The sequence below is a fragment of the Coregonus lavaretus genome, assembly GCF_964263955.1.
Source record: "Coregonus lavaretus genome assembly, chromosome: 4".
Classification (NCBI taxonomy): Eukaryota; Metazoa; Chordata; class Actinopteri; order Salmoniformes; family Salmonidae; genus Coregonus; species Coregonus lavaretus.
Window position 1 is genome coordinate 76,625,731 of NC_139991.1, and position 19,317 is coordinate 76,645,047.

At 45.5% G+C, this 19,317-nt stretch overlaps 1 protein-coding gene across 1 annotated transcript in view; it reads left to right on the forward strand.

Moving 5' to 3' along the window:
• wdr7 (WD repeat domain 7) overlaps nt 1-19,317 on the forward strand; it is a gene marked incomplete at its 3' end in the record, with an annotated part of 118,771 nt that overhangs the window by 51,597 nt on the left and 47,857 nt on the right. The window contains exon 13 of the mRNA XM_084159364.1: nt 3,740-3,935. Coding sequence (XP_084015490.1) covers nt 3,740-3,935 — 196 coding nt within the window. The remainder of the gene's footprint in view (nt 1-3,739; nt 3,936-19,317) is intronic.

Genomic DNA, 19,317 nt, shown 5'->3' on the forward strand with positions numbered 1-19,317 from the left:
GTCCCTGTGTGTGTGTCCCTGTGTGTGTGTCCCTGTGTGTGTGTGTGTCCCTGTGTGTGTGTGTGTCCCTGTGTGTGTGTCCCTGTGTGTGTCCCTGTGTGTGTGTGTGTGTCCCTGTGTGTGTCCCTGTGTGTGTGTGTCCCTGTGTGTGTGTGTCCCTGTGTGTGTGTCCCTGTGTGTGTCCCTGTGTGTGTGTGTCCCTGTGTGTGTGTGTCCCTGTGTGTGTCCCTGTGTGTGTGTGTCCCTGTGTGTGTCCCTGTGTGTGTCCCTGTGTGTGTGTGTCCCTGTGTGTGTCCCTGTGTGTGTGTGTCCCTGTGTGTGTCCCTGTGTGTGTGTGTCCCTGTGTGTGTCCCTGTGTGTGTGTGTCCCTGTGTGTGTCCCTGTGTGTGTGTGTCCCTGTGTGTGTCCCTGTGTGTGTCCCTGTGTGTGTCCCTGTGTGTGTCCCTGTGTGTGTGTGTCCCTGTGTGTGTGTGTCCCTGTGTGTGTCCCTGTGTGTGTCCCTGTGTGTGTGTGTCCCTGTGTGTGTGTCTCTGTGTGTGTGTCTCTGTGTGTGTTAGTGCCAGTGTTTTTCACTGTGTGAGGCAGTCTCTGTCTGTCTGTCTGTCTCTGTCTGTCTGTCTCTGTCTGTCTGTCTCTGTCTGTCTGTCTCTGTCTGTTTGTCGCTCCTAATACGGGCAGCAGCTCCATCTTTCTTCCTGACTGAGCCGTGTGTGTGACGGCAGCGGTGGCTGGTGATTTACTCTCAGGAGGCCCTGGGCAGCCTTCTTCTCATCAGTTAACTATTGCCGGATGACATTAAAAAATAAAAACATTGTCAAGTTTTTCTCCCTGGCAACAACCCAACTACCCAGAAATGTCAGTCATTAAAGGTTCTCCTGTCCAGTTTAAATGGGGAGAAAATAGGCCTTGCACTTAGATCATTGGTTAGTGACATTACTAATCAAAATGGTGCAGGACATTTCATTGTTGTGACCCTGGAGATGGGGTTTGTGTCCCGTTCTATTGTCATTGACACCATTGAAGGGTCAGACAGTACTGTTTCACCTATTCATTCATTCAGCCTTGCTAAATGTCATGACGTATGCTGTTTCTGCAACAATACCTTTTTTATGTTGAGTATTTTGATGCTTAATTATGTTAGTGTTTATCTGTCTCTTGCTTCCACATAGAAACAACAGATAATATGATACATTATACAAATGTTCTATTCCCTTGATACCACAACCTCTCTTCTAGAACTCTCTGCTTACCTCTGACTCTCTGGTCTAGGCCAGGTTACTGAAACACCTCTCTGGTCTAGGCCAGGTTACTGAAACACCTCTCTGGTCTAGGCCAGGTTACTGTATCACCTCTCTGACTCTCTGGTCTAGGCCAGGTTACTGTATCACCTCTCTGACTCTCTGGTCTAGGCCAGGTTACTGTATCACCTCTCTGACTCTCTGGTCTAGGCCAGGTTACTGGATCACCTCTCTGACTCTCTGGTCTAGGCCAGGTTACTGTATCACCTCTCTGACTCTCTGGTCTAGGCCAGGTTACTGAAACACCTCTCTGACTCTCAGGTCTAGGCCAGGTTACTGTATCACCTCTCTGACTCTCTGGTCTAGGCCAGGTTACTGAAGCACCTCTCTGACTCTCTGGTCTAGGCCAGGTTACTGTATCACATCTCTGACTCTCTGGTCTAGGCCAGGTTACTGAAACACCTCTCTGACTCTCTGGTCTAGGCCAGGTTACTGAAACACCTCTCTGGTCTAGGCCAGGTTACTGTATCACCTCTCTGACTCTCTGGTCTAGGCCAGGTTACTGTATCACCTCTCTGACTCTCTGGTCTAGGCCAGGTTACTGAAACACCTCTCTGGTCTAGGCCAGGTTACTGAAGCACCTCTCTGACTCTCAGGTCTAGGCCAGGTTACTGTATCACCTCTCTGACTCTCTGGTCTAGGCCAGGTTACTGAAACACCTCTCTGACTCTCTGGTCTAGGCCAGGTTACTGTATCACCTCTCTGACTCTCTGGTCTAGGCCAGGTTACTGAAGCACCTCTCTGACTCTCTGGTCTAGGCCAGGTTACTGTATCACCTCTCTGGTCTAGGCCAGGTTACTGAAGCACCTCTCTGACTCTCTGGTCTAGGCCAGGTTCCTGTATCACCTCTCTGACTCTCTGGTCTAGGCCAGGTTACTGTATCACCTCTCTGACTCTCTGGTCTAGGCCAGGTTCCTGTATCACCTCTCTGACTCTCTGGTCTAGGCCAGGTTACTGAAACACCTCTCTGGTCTAGGCCAGGTTACTGAAACACCTCTCTGACTCTCTGGTCTAGGCCAGGTTACTGTATCACCTCTCTGGTCTAGGCCAGGTTACTGAAACACCTCTCTGACTCTCTGGTCTAGGCCAGGTTACTGTATCACCTCTCTGGTCTAGGCCAGGTTACTGAAACACCTCTCTGACTCTCTGGTCTAGGCCAGGTTACTGTATCACCTCTCTGGTCTAGGCCAGGTTACTGAAACACCTCTCTGACTCTCTGGTCTAGGCCAGGTTACTGTATCACCTCTCTGGTCTAGGCCAGGTTACTGAAACACCTCTCTGACTCTCAGGTCTAGGCCAGGTTACTGAAACACCTCTCTGGACTAGGCCAGGTTACTGAAGCACCTCTCTGACTCTCAGGTCTAGGCCAGGTTACTGTATCACCTCTCTGACTCTCTGGTCTAGGCCAGGTTACTGAAACACCTCTCTGACTCTCTGGTCTAGGCCAGGTTACTGTATCACCTCTCTGACTCTCTGGTCTAGGCCAGGTTACTGAAACACCTCTCTGACTCTCTGGTCTAGGCCAGGTTACTGTATCACCTCTGACTCTCTGGTCTAGGCCAGGTTACTGTATCACCTCTCTGGTCTAGGCCAGGTTACTGAAACACCTCTCTGGTCTAGGCCAGGTTACTGTATCACCTCTCTGGTCTAGGCCAGGTTACTGTATCACCTCTGACTCTCTGCCCCCTACAGCCTTGTGTTCAGCTGTGTGACCACTACTGATCCTCTATGGAAGCCTGGAACTAACTAACTCTCTCTCTCTCTCTCTCTCTCTCTCTCTCTCTCTGTCTCTGTCTCTGTCTCTGTCTCTCTCTCTCTCTCTCTCTCCTTTCTCTCTCTCTCTCTCTCTCTCCTTTCTCTCTCTCTCCTCTCTCTCTCTCTCTCTCTCTCCTTTCTCTCTCTCTCTCTCTCTCTCTCTCTCCTTTCTCTCTCTTTCCTTTCTCTCTCTCTCTCCTTTCTCTCTCTCTCTCTCTCTCTCCTTTCTCTCTCTGTCTCCTTTCTCTCTCTCTCTCTCTCTCATTTCTCTCTCTCCTTTCTCTCTATCTCTCTCTCTCTCTCCTTTCTCTCTCTCTCTCTCTCTCTCTCTTTCTCTCCCTCTCTTTCTCTCTGTCTCTCTCTCTCTCTGTGTCTCTCTCTCTCTCTCTCCTCTCTCTCTCTCCTTTCTCTCTCTCCTTTCTCTTTCTCTCTCTCTGTCTCTCTCTCATTTCTCTCTCCTTTCTCTCTCTCTCCCTTTCTCTCTCTCTCTCTCCTTTCTCTCTCCTTTCTCTCTCTCTCTCTCCTTTCTCTCTCTCTTTCTCCTTTCTGTCTCTCTCTCTGTCTCTCTCTCTCTCCTTTCTCTCTCTCTCTCTCTCTCTTTCTCTCTCTCTCTCTCCTTTCTCTCTCTCCTTTCTCTCACTCACTCGCTCTCTCTCTCTCCCCCCTCTCTGCTCTGCCCCCTACAGAATCGTGTTCAACACTGTGTGTGTTCTGTGGCCAGTGACCACTCCGTGGGTCTGCTCAGCCTGCGGGAGAGGAAGTGCATCATGCTGGCGTCTCGACACCTCTTCCCCATCCAGGTCATCAAGTGGCGCCCCTGTGATGACTACCTAGTGGTGGGCTGCTCTGATGGGTCAGTGTATGTATGGCAGATGGACACAGGTGAGACGGAGAGACACACACACACACACACACACACACACACACACACACACACACACACACACACACAGGTGAGACGGATACACACACACAGGTGAGACGGATAGACACACGCATGCCACACGCGCGCACACACACACACACACACACACACACACACACACACACACACACACACACACACACACACACACACACACACACAGGTGAGACGGATACACACACACAGGTGAGACGGATAGACACACGCATGCCACACGCGCGCGCACACACACACACACACACACACACACACACACACACACTATTAATATAGGATGATGAGGTGTTATATTGCAGAGGGTTTATTTACTGTTGTAACCATGATTAATGAGATAATGGGAGTTTTGTTGGCATCTATTTGATTAGTTTTCTCATGAATGAACTTCTGTAATGAAATATCTGTTTATAATCCAACAACCGTCTCTGTAGTCTGTTAATGGAACGGTGCTAAAGGCATGTAGCCTTCAATGGTGGTTATTGAATGAAATCATGCTTCAATACAATTACAATTTCTTCACTGTGCACTATTTGTTTGCTGGGGACATGTTTGTTCTGTCTGCATTTATAATCAATTCTAAGCAATCAATCAAATGTATTTATAAAGCCCTTTTTACATCAGCAGATGTCACAAAGTGCTTATACAGAAACCCAGCCTAAAACCACAAACAGCAAGCAATGCAGATGTAGAAGCACAGTGGATAGGAAAAACTCCCTAGAAAGGCAGGAACCTAGGAAGAAACCTAGAGAGGAACCAGGCTCTGAGGGGTGGCCTGTCCTCTTCTGGCTGTGCCGGGTGGAGATTATAACAGTACATGGCCATTAAGGCCAGATTGTTCTTCAAGATGTTAAAATGTTCATAGATGACCAGCAGGGTCAAATAATAATCACAATGGTTGTACATTTACATTTACATTTACGTCATTTAGCAGACGCTCTTATCCAGAGCGACTTACAGTTAGTGAATACATATATATATTTATTTATTTTCATACTGGCCCCCCGTGGGAATCAAACCCACAACCCTGGCGTTGCAAACGCCATGCTCTATCAACTGAGCTACATCCCTGCCGGCCATTCCCTCCCCTACCCTGGACGACGCTGGGTCAATTGTGCGCCGCCCATGATTCTCCCGGTCGCGGCCGGCTGCGACAGAGCCTGGATTCGAACCAGGATCTCTAGTGGCACAGCTAGCACTGCGATGCAGTGCCTTAGACCACTGCGCCACTCAGGAGGCGCAGTGGTAGAGGGTGCAACAGGTCAGTACCTCAGGAGTAAATGTCAGTTGGCTGTTGGACACTGTGGCCCCGTCCGACGATACCCCCAGACAGGGCCAACCAGGTAGAATATAACCCCACCCACTTTGCCAAAGCACAGTCCCCACCCACTTGTGGCGGTCAGTGCCGTTTACGATGATGGAGGACGGTTATTTTTTTTAATGACCATGGCTTTATTTCTATTACAGCATATTGGATGACTGTCATACATATTCCATTCACCCAGCTCAATGTAGCATCGATAGGTTTATGCTACTACATGATACTAGAAGTTTCCCTATACCCTCATCATGAGGTTGCTACAACCTAGCCTATGAATGAAAGTTTACAACGTAGGTGCTCAGGTCTAGGGAAAAATGCCGCCTTGCACGCTCTTGCCTGCATCTAGCTGATCTAATCAAATCAAATTGTATTTGCCACATGCGCCGAATACAACAGGTGTAGACCTTCAAGTGAAATGCTTACTGACAAGCCCTTAACCAACAATGCAGTTTTAAGAAAGAATACCAAATAAATAAATCCAATAAAATACAATATAAAACAATACTAAATAAAAGTAACAAATAATTAAAGAGCAGCAGTAAAAATAACAATAGCGAGGCTATATACAGGGGGTACCGGTACATTTGCATTTACATTTACGTCATTTAGCAGACGCTCTTATCCAGAGCGACTTACAAATTGGTGCATTCACCTTATAGCCAGTGGGATAACCACTTTACAATGTTTATTTTTATTTTTATTTTTTTGGGGTGGGTTGGGGTAAGGGGGGGGGTAGTAGGATTACTTTATCCTATCCCAGGTACCGAGTCAATGTGCGGGGGCACTGGTTAGTCGAGGTAATTGGGGTAATATGTACATGTAGGTAGAGTTATTAAAGTTACTATGCATAGATAATAAACAGAGAGTAGCAGCAGCGTAAAAGAGGGGTGGGGGGTGGAGGTGGGGGGCAGTGCAAATAGTCTGGGTAGCCATTTGATTAGATGTTCAGGAGTCTTATGGCTTGGGGGTAGAAGCTGTTTAGAAGCCTCTTGGGCCTAGACTTGGCGCTCCGGTACTGCTTGCCGTGCGGTAGCAGAGAGAACAGTCTATGACTAGGGTGGCTGGAGTCTTTGACAATTTTTAGGGCCTTCCTCTGACACCGCCTGGTATAGAGGTCCTGGATGGCAGGAAGCTTGGCCACAGTGTTGTACTGGGCCGTACGCACTACCCTCTGTAGTGCCTTGCGGTCGGAGGCCGAGCAGTTGCCATACCAGACAGTGATGCAACCAGCCAGGATGCTTTCGATGGTGCAGCTGTAGAACCTTTTGAGGATCTGAGGACCCATGCCAAATCTTTTCAGTCTCCTGAGGGGGAATAGGCTTTGTCGTGCCCTCTTCACGACTGTCTTGGTGTGCTTGGACCATGTTAGTTTGTTGGTGATGTGGACACCAAGGAACTTGAAGCTCTCAACCTGTTCCACTACAGCCCCGTCGATGAGAATGGGGGCGTGCTCGGTCCTCTTCTTTTTCCTGTAGTTCACAATCATCTCCTTTGTCTTGAGCACGTTGAGGGAGAGGTTGTTGTCCTGGCACCACACGGCCAGGTCTCTGACCTCCTCCCTATAGGCTGTCTCGTCGTTGTCGGTGATCAGGCCTACCACTGTTGTGTCATCGGCAAACTTAATGATGGTGTTGGAGTCGTGCCTGGCCATGCAGTCATGAGTGAACAGGGAGTACAGGAGGGGACTGAGCACGCACCCCTGAGGGGCCCCCATCAGCGTGGCGGATGTGTTGTTACCTACCCTTACCACCGGGTGGCGGCCCGTCAGGAAGTCCAGGATCCAGTTGCAGAGGGAGATGTTTAGTCCCAGGGTCCTTAGCTTAGTGATGAGCTTTGAGGGCACTATGGTGTTGAACCCTGATCCCACACAAACACAGTTAACTTTCATACTTTGCTCCTTGTATAATTCCTTCTCGCATCTACACACTCTCCTCCTCTCACCTTTTCCCTTCGCTTGTGGACTTCAGTGCACAACACATCAGCTGTCTGTGACCAGGCGAAAAACCTTTCCAAGCCGAACCTTCATATCATAACCGCTAACCAACTGCACACGGCCTACATCGTTGTCAACGAATTAGCTAACTTCAACATAGATAATAGAACTAATACGTTAGTAAACCCGCTACAATCATTCAGTACAGTGTATATACATTCGCTAGCTAAGTAAGTGAAAGTGAACAAAATACAAGGAAATATAGCTAGCACTCTCTTGCCCCCCCGTAATAGGGTCAGAGGTCAGAGAATCCCAGTGGAGAAAGGGGAGCCGGCCAGGCAGAGACAGCCAGGGTGGTTTGTCACTCCAGTCCCTTGCTGTCCACCTTCGCACCCCTGGGCCAGACTACACTCAATCTTAGGACCTACTGAAGTGATGAATCTTCTGTAAAGACTTGAATGTTGAGACCGAGTCTGATTCTCTCACATGGATAGGCAGACCATTCCATAAAAATTTAGCTCTAGGAGAAAGCCATGCCTCCAGCTGTTTGCTTAGAAATTCTAGGAACAATAACGAGGCCTGCGTCTTGTGACCGTAGCGTACGTGTAGGTATGTACGGCAGGACCAAATCGGAGAGATGGGTAGGAGCAAGTCCGTATAATGCTTTGTAGGTTAGCAGTAAACCCTTGAAATAAGCCATACCCTTAACAGGAAGGCAGTGCTAGCGCTGGAGTAATACAATATATATTTTTGGTTCTAGTCAAGATTCTAGCAGACATTTTTACCACTAACTGAAGTTTATTTAGTGCTTAATCATGGTAGCCTGAGAGTAGAACATTGCAGTAGTCTAATCTTAAAGTGACAAAAGCATGGACTAGTTTTTCTGCATCATTTTTTGACAAAATTGTCAGATTTTTGCAATGTTACGAAGATGTTAAAAAGCTGCTCTTAAAATATTTTTTATGTTAGTCAAAAGCGATATCAGGATCCAGAGGAACGCCAAGGTCCTTCAGTTTTATTTGAAATGACTGTACAACCATCAAGATTAATTGTCAGATCAAACAGCAGATCTCTGTTTCTTGGGACCTAGAACTAGCATCTCTGTTTTGTCCAAGTTTAAAAGTAAAACAATTGCTGCCATCCATTTCCTTATGTCTGAAACACAGGCTTCCAGGATAGGTAATTATGGGGCTTCACCATGTTTCATCGAAATGTCCAGCTGTGTGTCGTCTGAATAGCAGTGAAGGTTGACATTGTGTTTCCGAATGACATCACCAAGAGGTAGAATATATAGTGAAAACAATAGTGGTCCTTGAACGGAACATTGAGGATGACAGAAACTTAACATTGATTTGTCAGAGGACAAACCATCCACAGAGACGAACTGATATCTTTCCAACAGATAAGATCTCAACCAGGCAAGAACTTGTCCGCGTAGTTGTTTTAATAACCAAAGTCCATTGAGGTGTAGTAGGCTACTATGTGATAGAAAGGCTGATACATTGTATTGGTGGATGTATTAGATAAGACAGCACTCGTGGGCAGATTGGTTTAATACAGTTTTCCTGTTTTCTCACTGGATGAGTCCCAAATGACACCCTATTCCCTATATAGTGAACTACTTTTAACCAGTGCCAATAGGGAAGTACATAGGGAATAGGGTGCCATTTGGGATGCACACACTGTGTGGTGATTACTAGAAACTAGTAGGGTCCAGATTTTCATACCGCGGTCTACGGTATTACCAGAAGTGCACCAAAAAAAAAAAAAAAAAAAAAAAACGTATTGGTGACGCACAAAACAATTTCAGCAACATGGATCATGATCCAGGAGGGGATTGATTGTCTCTGCTGTAACCAAAGACGCTTGTTCTTTCCAACTTGCCATCTAGCAAACCAAATGCATAGCTGGAGCCCTGAGCTGGATATCATTTATTTGGCACGTTTTAGATAGTTAACTAATCAGTGGTGTAGCATGCACCCCTGTGTGACTGTGAGAGGAAGCAGTTTGTCAGCCATTAGACATTGAGTCTCTTCGGTCCCTCCTCCCGACGACGACCGGCTAAAAACTGCCAAGGTAGCGCCAACCTCGTGTTCTTCCCCTCGCTTAACGATGTTCTTGCTCAGCGAGGATCTCACCCTGCCCAGGATGAATAATAGATTGTCTGATGCATTCGTTTCCCCGTCCGTATATGATGCCGCATGTTTAGCAGTGTAAAGCAACGCAGCACTCTTTAAAAAAAAAACATTAGACAGATTTTAAACACCCTCTCACAGCAGTGGAAGTAAAGATGATGGCTGAGGAAGTGGGGGGAGGGAGGAGAGTAGGAGGGAAGTGGGGGAGGAGAGGAGAGGAGAGCACTTACAAAACATCTCCCTAATATGTGGAGTCTCTCTCTGCCTGTTACTGCATTAGCTAGGCACATTAGTGTGTTTATGTCTGCTCTTTAAAGCTGGTTATGGCTCGTTGTGCTGACTAGGATGGTAGAACGCATGGCCTGCTCTACTCACTATTCTGGGGAGGGGATGGGGCGTGGCTGTAAGGTGTGTGTGTGTGTGTGTGTGTGTGTGTGTGTGTGTGTGTGTGTGTGTGTGTGTGTGTAGTGGATAGACGTGCGGGGGTAGCCTAAGTAATGATCCCTGAGGTTTGTCTGGAACCACTTCAGAGGAGGGGAAACAGTCTGAACTGCTCTCCATTTATAGACTCGTTATATTACAGATAGATTTCCTCTCTCCTCTCCTCTGCTCAGTGCTTTTCCCATAAAGAGATAAATCATTTATTTTCTACGTTCCCCCCCCCCCCCCGACATCAGCTGTAATAGAATAATATAATGATAATAATGATAGAGTAGAAATCACTTTCTTAAAGGGACATTTCACCATTATTCAACTTCATATTCATCATCTCCAGCACCACCCCAACATCAACATACGTAACAATGGTGCGTTTCTATGTTTTGTAGTTATGGAGTGTTTCCAATGACATCATTGGTGTGCATCAAAAGATTTTTTTTACCAATTATGAGTAGGCATTGTCGACTAATTGGTTGATGATGTCATTGCAAACACTCATCTTCCTCTATCTTTTTTTTGCTACATACAACACATAGAAACGCAACGTTTTCACATGTTGACGTTAAGGTGGTGCTGGAGATGATGAATATGAAGTATGAATTATTTGGGGGAATTTCCATTTTAAGGAGAAGATGAAGCATCATCAAATCCACTTACAATGGCCACAACATTATATACAACATCTCTGGGATCATTATCACAACAGATACAGTCATGCTTGTTTCAGATGCAGAATGCTAGAGACGAGTAGGGACCAGTAGGGCTGGGAACTGCCAGGGACTTTACGATACAATATTACATTGTTACTTAGAAGCATGTAAACAACTAGTCTGCCTCCTCTGTCCGTCACTGATTGGTGAAGTAATTTTAATGAGCTAAATGTAAACTGTGGATTTCACGGGTTAAAAAAGGAACAGAAAGGAATGATATAAACGGTTACTTTTTTTTGTTGGTTCGAACCGGTTCAGAACTTTTATTTTGCTGGTTGGAACAGTGGAACGAAAAAAATAAAAAATAAAATTCTGCTTCTGTTCAGAACGAATACGATTGAAAAAATTAATTTTAGTTCCAACCCCTAATTGCGATTCGACGTTCCAAATATGTTGTTCGCCTTGTCTGCTGCAGAGTGATGAGAGAGCATGATAAAACAATTTTGATCAGTTATGGAAATAAAAGTGCTGAAAACAGTTGACTCACTATTTAAAAAGAAGATGGAGATGCAGTGCTTTTCCCATAAAGAGAGAAATCATTTATTTTCTACGGTTTGTCCCCCGACATCAGCTGTAATAGAATAATATAATAATATATAGAAGATGGAGAACAAGCTAGCGCCAACTTTTCCCCACCCATCACTAGAGATGAGTAAAGACCAGTAGAGTCCAGTAGGGGGCCGCATTTATAGATGTTACGTAATGTTGCATGCGCCAGTTTTCCTGCAAAAGTTGCCATTTATAAAAACTGTCCTTTGCTCCACGCAAACTTGAGCCCGTGCGTGCAGAGCAAGCTTGAGCCCGTGCGTGCAGAGCAAACTTGAGCCCGTGCGTGCAGAGCAAACTTGAGGCCGTGCAGAGCAGACTTCTTCTAGTGGTTGAAGTATTGAATCGCAAGTAGGCTAAGTATTTTGTGCCAATTATGACCAGCTTATAAAAAAATAACAAAGTAAACAGAAACACATGAAGCCATTCATTAGGATGAAGAGTGAAAATCTGTTTTATTTTTAGAATCTAAAATAATAAAGACACAGGAATCTATTTCTTATTTATTTTATTTTCATAACAATTGCAGAATAAATTCCTGACCTTTTTTTTTCTTGCCGTGATGGGTTCATATTCCTTAACTAGCCATACAACAAATGTACGTTTACATTTTAGTCATTTGGCAGATGCTCTTATCCAGAGCGACTTACAATTAGTGAGTGCATACATTTTCATACTGGTCCCCCGTGGGAATCGAACCCACAACCCTGGCGTTGCAAGCGCCATGCTCTACCAACTGAGCTACACGAGACTACAAATGACCATGTTCATCTCACATTTAATTTGGCCTATAGTAGCCTAGTAAATAGGTGGGTGCCTTCGGAAAGTATTCAGACCCCTTGACTTTTTCCACATTTTGTTACGTTACAGCCTTATTCTAAAATGGATTAAATAAATAAGAATCCTCACCAATCTACACACAATACCCCATAATGACAAAGCGAAACAGGTTTTTAGAGATTTTTGCAAATTTATTCAAAATGAAAAACAGAAATACCTTATTTACATAAGTATTCAGACCCTTTGCTATTAGACTCGAAATTGAGCTCAGGTGCATCCTGTTTCCATTGATAATCCTTGAGATGTTTCTACAACTTGATTGGAGTCCACTTGTGATACATTCAATTGATTGGACATGATTTGGAAAGGCACACACCTGTCTATATTAGGTCCTGCAATTGACAGTGCATGTCAGAGCAAAAACCAAGCCATGAGGTCGAATAAATTGTCAGTGGAGCTCTCGAGTCAGGATTGTGTCGAGGCACAGATCTGGGGATGGATACCAAAAAATGTCTACAGCATTGAAGGTCCCCAAGAACACAGTGGCCTCCATCATTCTTAAATGGAAGAACTTTGGAACCACCAAGACGCTTCCTAGAGCTGGCTGCCCAGCCAAACTGAGCAATTGGGGGAGAAGGGCCTTGGTCAGGGAGGTGACCAAGAACCCGATGGTCACTCTGACAGAGCTCCAGTGTTCCCCTGTGGAGATGGGAGAACTTCCAGAAGGACAACCATCTCTGCAGCACTCCACCAATCAGGACTTTATGGTAGAGTGGCCAGACTGAGTTTGCCAAAAGGCTCCTAAAGACTCTCCAATCATGAGAAACAAGATTCTCTGGTCTGATGAAACCAAGATTGAGCTCTTTGGCCTGAATGCCAAGTGTCACTTCTGGAGGAAACCTGGCACCAATCCTACGGTGAAGCATGGTGGTGGCAGCATCATGCTGTGGGGATGTTTTTCAGCGGAAGGGACTGGGAGACTAGTCAAGATCGAGGGTAAGATGAACGGAGCAAAGTACAGAGACAGCCTTGATGAAAACCTGCTCCAGAGTGCTCAGGACCTCAGACTGAGGCGAATGTTCACCTTCCAACAGGACAACGACCATAAGCACACAGCCAAGACAATGCAGGAGTGGCTTCGGGGCAAGTCTCTGTATGTCTTTGAGCGGCCCAGCCAGAGCCCGGACATGAACCCGATCCGAACATCTCTGGAGAGACCTGAAAAGAATGGGAGAAACTTCCCAAATACATGTGTGCCAAGCTTGTAGCGTCATACCCAAGAAGACTCGAGGCTGTAATCGCTGCCAAAGGTGCTTCAACAAAGTACTGAGTAAAGGATCTGAATACTTATGTAAATGTGATATTTCAGTTTTTAAATTTTAATTAATTTTAATAAATTGTTTTATGTTTTAGTATGGAAAATGTCTGTGAGGATTTTTCTACAATATTCACAATATATTGTCACAATTACATTTGTTATAGAATAAAAATCTAATTTCATCAATTACATGTGGGAAAAACGTATTTGAGTGAACATTATCAAGCCAGCAGCAGATGAAACAGAAAGTGAATTATCTCCTCCCTTTCTCCATGGTTTTAGCTTGCGGTCATCACTGTCTAGCTGGCTAGTTTTAGGATATTTACTGGCCCATACCAGTGACAAACTTGGCTATGTTATTGACATATGTGACTCATTTCAGGAAACTAGGCATATGTCGCACGTCACTATGTCACAGGAGAGCCATTTGAACGTAAACTTTAAAAAAATATATATATATATATCTTTTCGGGCAGAAATGCCTTCTGGAACATGTGAACTTTCATGTGCCTTAATAACAAATTTGTATGCCATCTGAAAATACGAATACAATTGTTAAATTACAAGCCTAGTTGGTTTAGCCACAGAAAAAGACAGGAACCTTCCCGCTAGCCATGATTGGCTGAGATAATGGGTGGGCTGGACATGCTGAGAGATGAGTTCGGATTGGTCTGCCATGCAGCTCGCTTCTATCTATAACATGAGCTGGTCAGTATGTAGAAAGGTAAACCTTTTCTAATGTGGCTTTTTTGAAAGAGATCACGTAGTAGAACTGCAAAGGTGTTGCGCTCCACTTTATGGAGGACCGAGTTTTGAAATCAGTGGAATGAGTATGATATAGATTTTAGAAAATTCTGCTGTTTGATTGCAAATATGCAGATGGAGTCGAAACGAGAACAAACACACAGAAGGCTGTTGTAATCCGGAGACAGGTGTTTTATACATCTTCAAACTAAGGCCAACCATGGCATCCGTGATAAGAGGGAGAAGCGTTCATCCATGTATACGGGTAAGAGAGTCTAGCTAGCTACATCTTCAGATATTACATGTTTCAAATTTTGTCAGAAAGTCGTTTTTCATTTAAAGCATACTGTTAGCTAGCTAACTAACTTTAGCTGGTTGGCTTGCTAGCTAACGTTACGTGTATGATCTGTGTAGGAATATTATTCGTATCGCAGCCATTTGCATTGCTAGTTATAGCCTAATGTTAACCAGCTACCTAACGTTGAACCTGGTTGGTTAGCGACCTGCAGGTTCATGCAGGGTAGTAACGTTATGAGTTGGGGTTATGGTTCATTGTTTAGCTAGCTAGCTAGCTACATGTCAAAACAAAAGACTCCACTATGCAAGTAACCATTTCAATAGAATGTTCATTATGTCACTGCGACAACTGTCGATAGACGTAGCTGGTAAATTCGCTCTGGCTATCTACTCCGATTTCAGAGCACTCGTCTGAGTGTGCCAGAGCTCAGAATAACTGATGAATTTACAAACGCTCAATGCCTGTTGAATATGGCCGGTGTCAGTAAACGTTGGCATAAAATAGTAATTAAATTGTTGCCAGCAGCACAGTTGCAGTCACCAAAAAAACATCCTAACCAGCTCTGCTAGGGTGAGTAAAATGGTCAGAGTGAGCTGTTCCCTCATTTGTGTCTGGAAGTAGCTAGCCAACGTTAGCCAGTTAGCTTGGGTGCTTGACTGCTGTTGTTAGGTCAGAATGCTCGGATCAACCCTACTCCTCAGCCAGAGCGTCCAGTGTGCGCTCTGATTGCTCAGAGCGTGTAATGCTCTGAATTGACTAATGGACAATCTGACAACGCTCTGAGTTTACGAACGCCCAGAGTGCACTCTGAGCACACACTGGCACTCCAGATTGAATACGAACACACCCGTAGTATAAACCAGCCTTTAGTCTCCACCCGTAGTATAAACCAGCCTTTAGTCTTGAAATCTTCGGTTGTTTAGTACATGGCCTCACATGTGAATCCTTAAAAGAGATGGGTGGGGCTAACGCTTAAGGGTGTGAACGATGCTGAATGGGTGTAGACAAAGAAGAGCTCTCCAGTAGGTGTACCAAAACATTCAAGATTCCGTCTCTCACAGTTGAAGTGTACCTATAATAAAAATTACAGACCTCTACATGCTTTGTAAGTAGGAAAACCTGCAAAATTGGCAGTGTATCAAATACTTGTTCTCCCCACTGTATATGTACATGAAGGCAGGGTAAAGTGACTAGGCATCAGGATAGATAATAATAATAAGGTATTTGAGGTAGATATGTACATGAAGGCAGGGTAAAGTGACTAGGCATCAGGATAGATAATAATAATAATAAGACTAAAATAAAGAACAGAGTTGTAGCAGCAAATGGTGTGTGTGTGTGTGTGTGTGATGTGTTTGTGTTGTCAGTGTGTGTGTGCATATGTAGTATATGTGAATGTGTGTTGGATTGTCAATGTAGTGTGTGTGTGTGTGTGTATATATATATATATATATATATATATATATATATATATATAGTCTAGTGAGTGTTTGTAGGGTCAGTGCAAGATAGAGTCAGTGCAGATAGTTCAGGTACCATTAATTGACTATTTAGCAGTCTGGCTATTAAGCGGTCTTATGGCTTGGGGGTAGAAGCTGTCTCGGAGCCTGTTGGTCTGAGAGCCGATGTTCCGGTACAGTTTGCCGGACAGTAGCAGAGTGAACAGTCTATGGCTTGGGCGGCTGGGGTCTTTGGCAATTTTTCGGGCCTTTCTCTGACACCACCTTATATACACTGAGTGTACCAATCATTAAAAACACCTTCCTAATATTGAGTTGCACCCTCCCCTTTTCCCCTCAGAACAGCCTCAATTCATTGGGGCATGGACTCTACAAGTTGTCGAAAGTGTTCCACAGGGATGCTGGCCCATGTTGACGCCAATGCTTTCCACAATTGTGTCAAGTGGATTTAATAAGGGACATCAATAAGAGATGATAGCTTTCACCTTGTCAGTCTATGTCATGGAAAGAGCAGGTGAGACCCGTTACGAACAGACCCGAAGGACAGCTAGACCCGTTGCGTATAGACCTGGTCGGATCCAGACCCGGTCCGATCCGAGTGAGGGAAGCAACAGAAAAGTCATTTTTTTTGAGCCAACGTATTAACCGGAGCTGATAAAGCGTGAGAGGAGGGAGAGAGATGTGCCGCTCAAACCAGGCGGGGAGGGAGGGGCTGTACTTTGAGAAAGTGACACGGGGAGGAGGGAGCAAGAGACGGCAACAAAAAAACGAAGCCGACTCACGCTATAGTAGACTAATAGCTGCCATAGCTAGGTGATTTATCATCCAATGTGATTACGTAGTACCTGTCTTTAACTGCATCAAACCTGGAGAAGCTAGTTAAGCTACACTAACGTTAGCTAGCTAGGCTAACTGAGGCAGCAGTGCATGCGCTTTCTCATCCTACAGTTACAAACAGCAACAACAACTCCATTCACAATATTAAGTAGCAGCCTACCTGTTGGCTCTTGCTCGTTGTAGCCTGTCCTTCTCCTTTAACTTTTAATTCCGTTATTTTAATTCCATCTTCCATTGATTAGATATCTCCTGACTTTTGCCACACGGAGCGAGGCTCCTATGACTGTATCCTATTGCTGCTTTGATGACTCATGATTGGCCAACAACAAGCTACACGCGCCACGCTCCGCTCTGGTGAAAAGTAAGAGCAGCATCATAAATGATACCATTTCTCTCTCTACTGCAGCAGTCACGTTCAGATTAGTAAATATTACACATACCCGTGACAATCATATCGGATCCGACCCGGACACGTGACATTATTTAGAATTCTGGATCCGTTTCGGGTATTCGGGGACAGGTGGATCCGTGAAAACCTCTACAGTGAAGACTCTTGCCCAGCTAGTCTACCGGATGCTTTGAGAACGCGCCCGTTCCGTGTTCCGTCTGGTCCGGCGGCCTTGTGATTGTTAACCTGTTTTAAACGTTTTGCTCGCATCGGCCACGGAGAGCGAGATCACAAGTCATCCGGAACAACATGGGCTTTCACGCAAGGCACAGTGTTATATTCCTCGAAGCGAGCATGAAAGGTATTTAGCTCGTTTGGGAGTTCTGCATTGCTGGGAAACTCATGGCTGGGTTTCCCTTTGTAATCCGTTATCATCTGCAAGCCCTGCCTCATATGACGAGCGTAAGAGACATTGTAATAGGATTCCACCTTCCTCCTATATTGTACCTTTGCATATTTGATATTTCGTTAGAGGTCGTAGCGGGCTTTCTTGTATGTGTCCATGTCCCGCTCCTTGTAAACGGTAGCTCTAGTCTTTAGCCCAGCACGGATATTGCCTGTAATCCATGATTTTTGATTTGGATACGTTCTTATAGTCACTGTACATGCTATCGGATGAATCCCGGAACATATCCCAGTCTGTACTAGCAAAACAGTCTTGACGCCTCGTGTCTGCTTCATCCGACCTCTTCTGTATTGAGCACATCACTGGTACTTCCTGTTTGAGCTTTTGTTTGTAAAAAGGAAGCAAGAGAATGGAGTCATGGTCAGATTTTTTGCCAAAGGGAGGGCCTTGTATGCATTTCTGTGGGTAGAATAAAAGTGGTGTAGAGTTTTAGCGCCCCTAGTGGTGCAGGAGACGTGTTGGTAGAAGTGAGGTAGGATGGTTTTAAGGCTCCCCCCATTAAAGTTTCTTGTTTGTAAACTCAGCAAAAAAAGAAACGTCCTCTCACTGTCAACTGCGTTTATTTTCAGCAAACTTAACATGTGTAAATATTTGTATGAACATAACAAGATTCAAGAACTGAGACATAAACTGAACAAGTTCCACAGACATGTGACTAACAGAAATTGAATAATGTGTCCCTGAACAAAGGGGGGGTCAAAATCAAAAGTAACAGTCAGTATCTGGTGTGGCCACCAGCTGCATTAAGTACTGCAGTGCATCTCCTCCTCATGGACTGCACCAGATTTGCCAGTTGTTGCTGTGAGATGTTACCCCACTCTTCCACCAAGAAACCTGCAAGTTCCCTGACATTTCTGGGGGGAATGGCCCTAGCCCTCACCCTCCGATCCAACAGGTCCTAGACGTGTTCAATGGGATTGAGATCCGGGGTCTTCACTGGCCATGGCAGAACACTGACATTCCTGTCTTGCAGGAAATCACGCACAGAACGAGCAGTATGGCTGGTGGCATTGTCATGCTGCAGGGTCATGTCAGGATGAGCCTGCAGGAAGGGTACCACATGAGGGAGGAGGATGTCTTCCCTGTAACGCACAGCGTTGAGATTCCCTGCAATGACAACAAGCTCAGTCCGATGATGCTGTGACACACCGCCCCAGACCATGACGGACCCTCCACCTCCAAATCGATCCCCCCCCAGAGTACAGGCCTCGGTGTAATGCTCATTCGTTTGACGATAAACGCAAATCTGACCCTGGTGAGACAAAACCGCGACTCGCCAGTGAAGAGCACTTTTTGCCAGTCCTGTCTGGTCCAGCGACGGTGGGTTTGTGCCCATAGGCAACGTTGTTGCCGGTGATGTCTGGTGAGGTCCTGCCTTACAACAGGCCTACAAGCCCTCAGTCCAGCCTCTCTCAGCCTATTGTGGACAGTCTGAGCACTGATGGAGGGATTGTGCGTTCCTGGTCTAACTCGGGCAGTTGTTGTTGCCATCCTGTACCTGTCCCTCAGGTGTGATGTTCGGATGTACCGATCCTGTGCAGGTGTTGTTACACGTGGTCTGCCACTACGAGGACAATCAGCTGTCCATCCTGTCTCCCTGTAGCGCTGTCTTAGGCGTCTCACAGTACGGACATAGCAATTTATTGCCCTGGCCACATCTGCAGTCCTCATGCCTCCTTGCAGCATGCCTAAGGCACGTTCACGCAGATGAGCAGGGACCCTGGGCATCTTTCTTTTGGTGTTTTTCAGAGTCAGTAGAAAGGCCTATTTAGTGTCCTACGTTTTCATAAATGTGACCTTAATTGCCTACCGTCTGTAAGCTGTTAGTGTCTTAACGACCGTTCCACAGGAGCATGTTCATTAATTGTTTATGGTTCATTGAACAAGCATGGGAAACAGTGTTTTAAACCCTTTACAATTAAGATCTGTGAAGTTATTTGGATTTTTACCAATTATCTTTGAAACACAGGG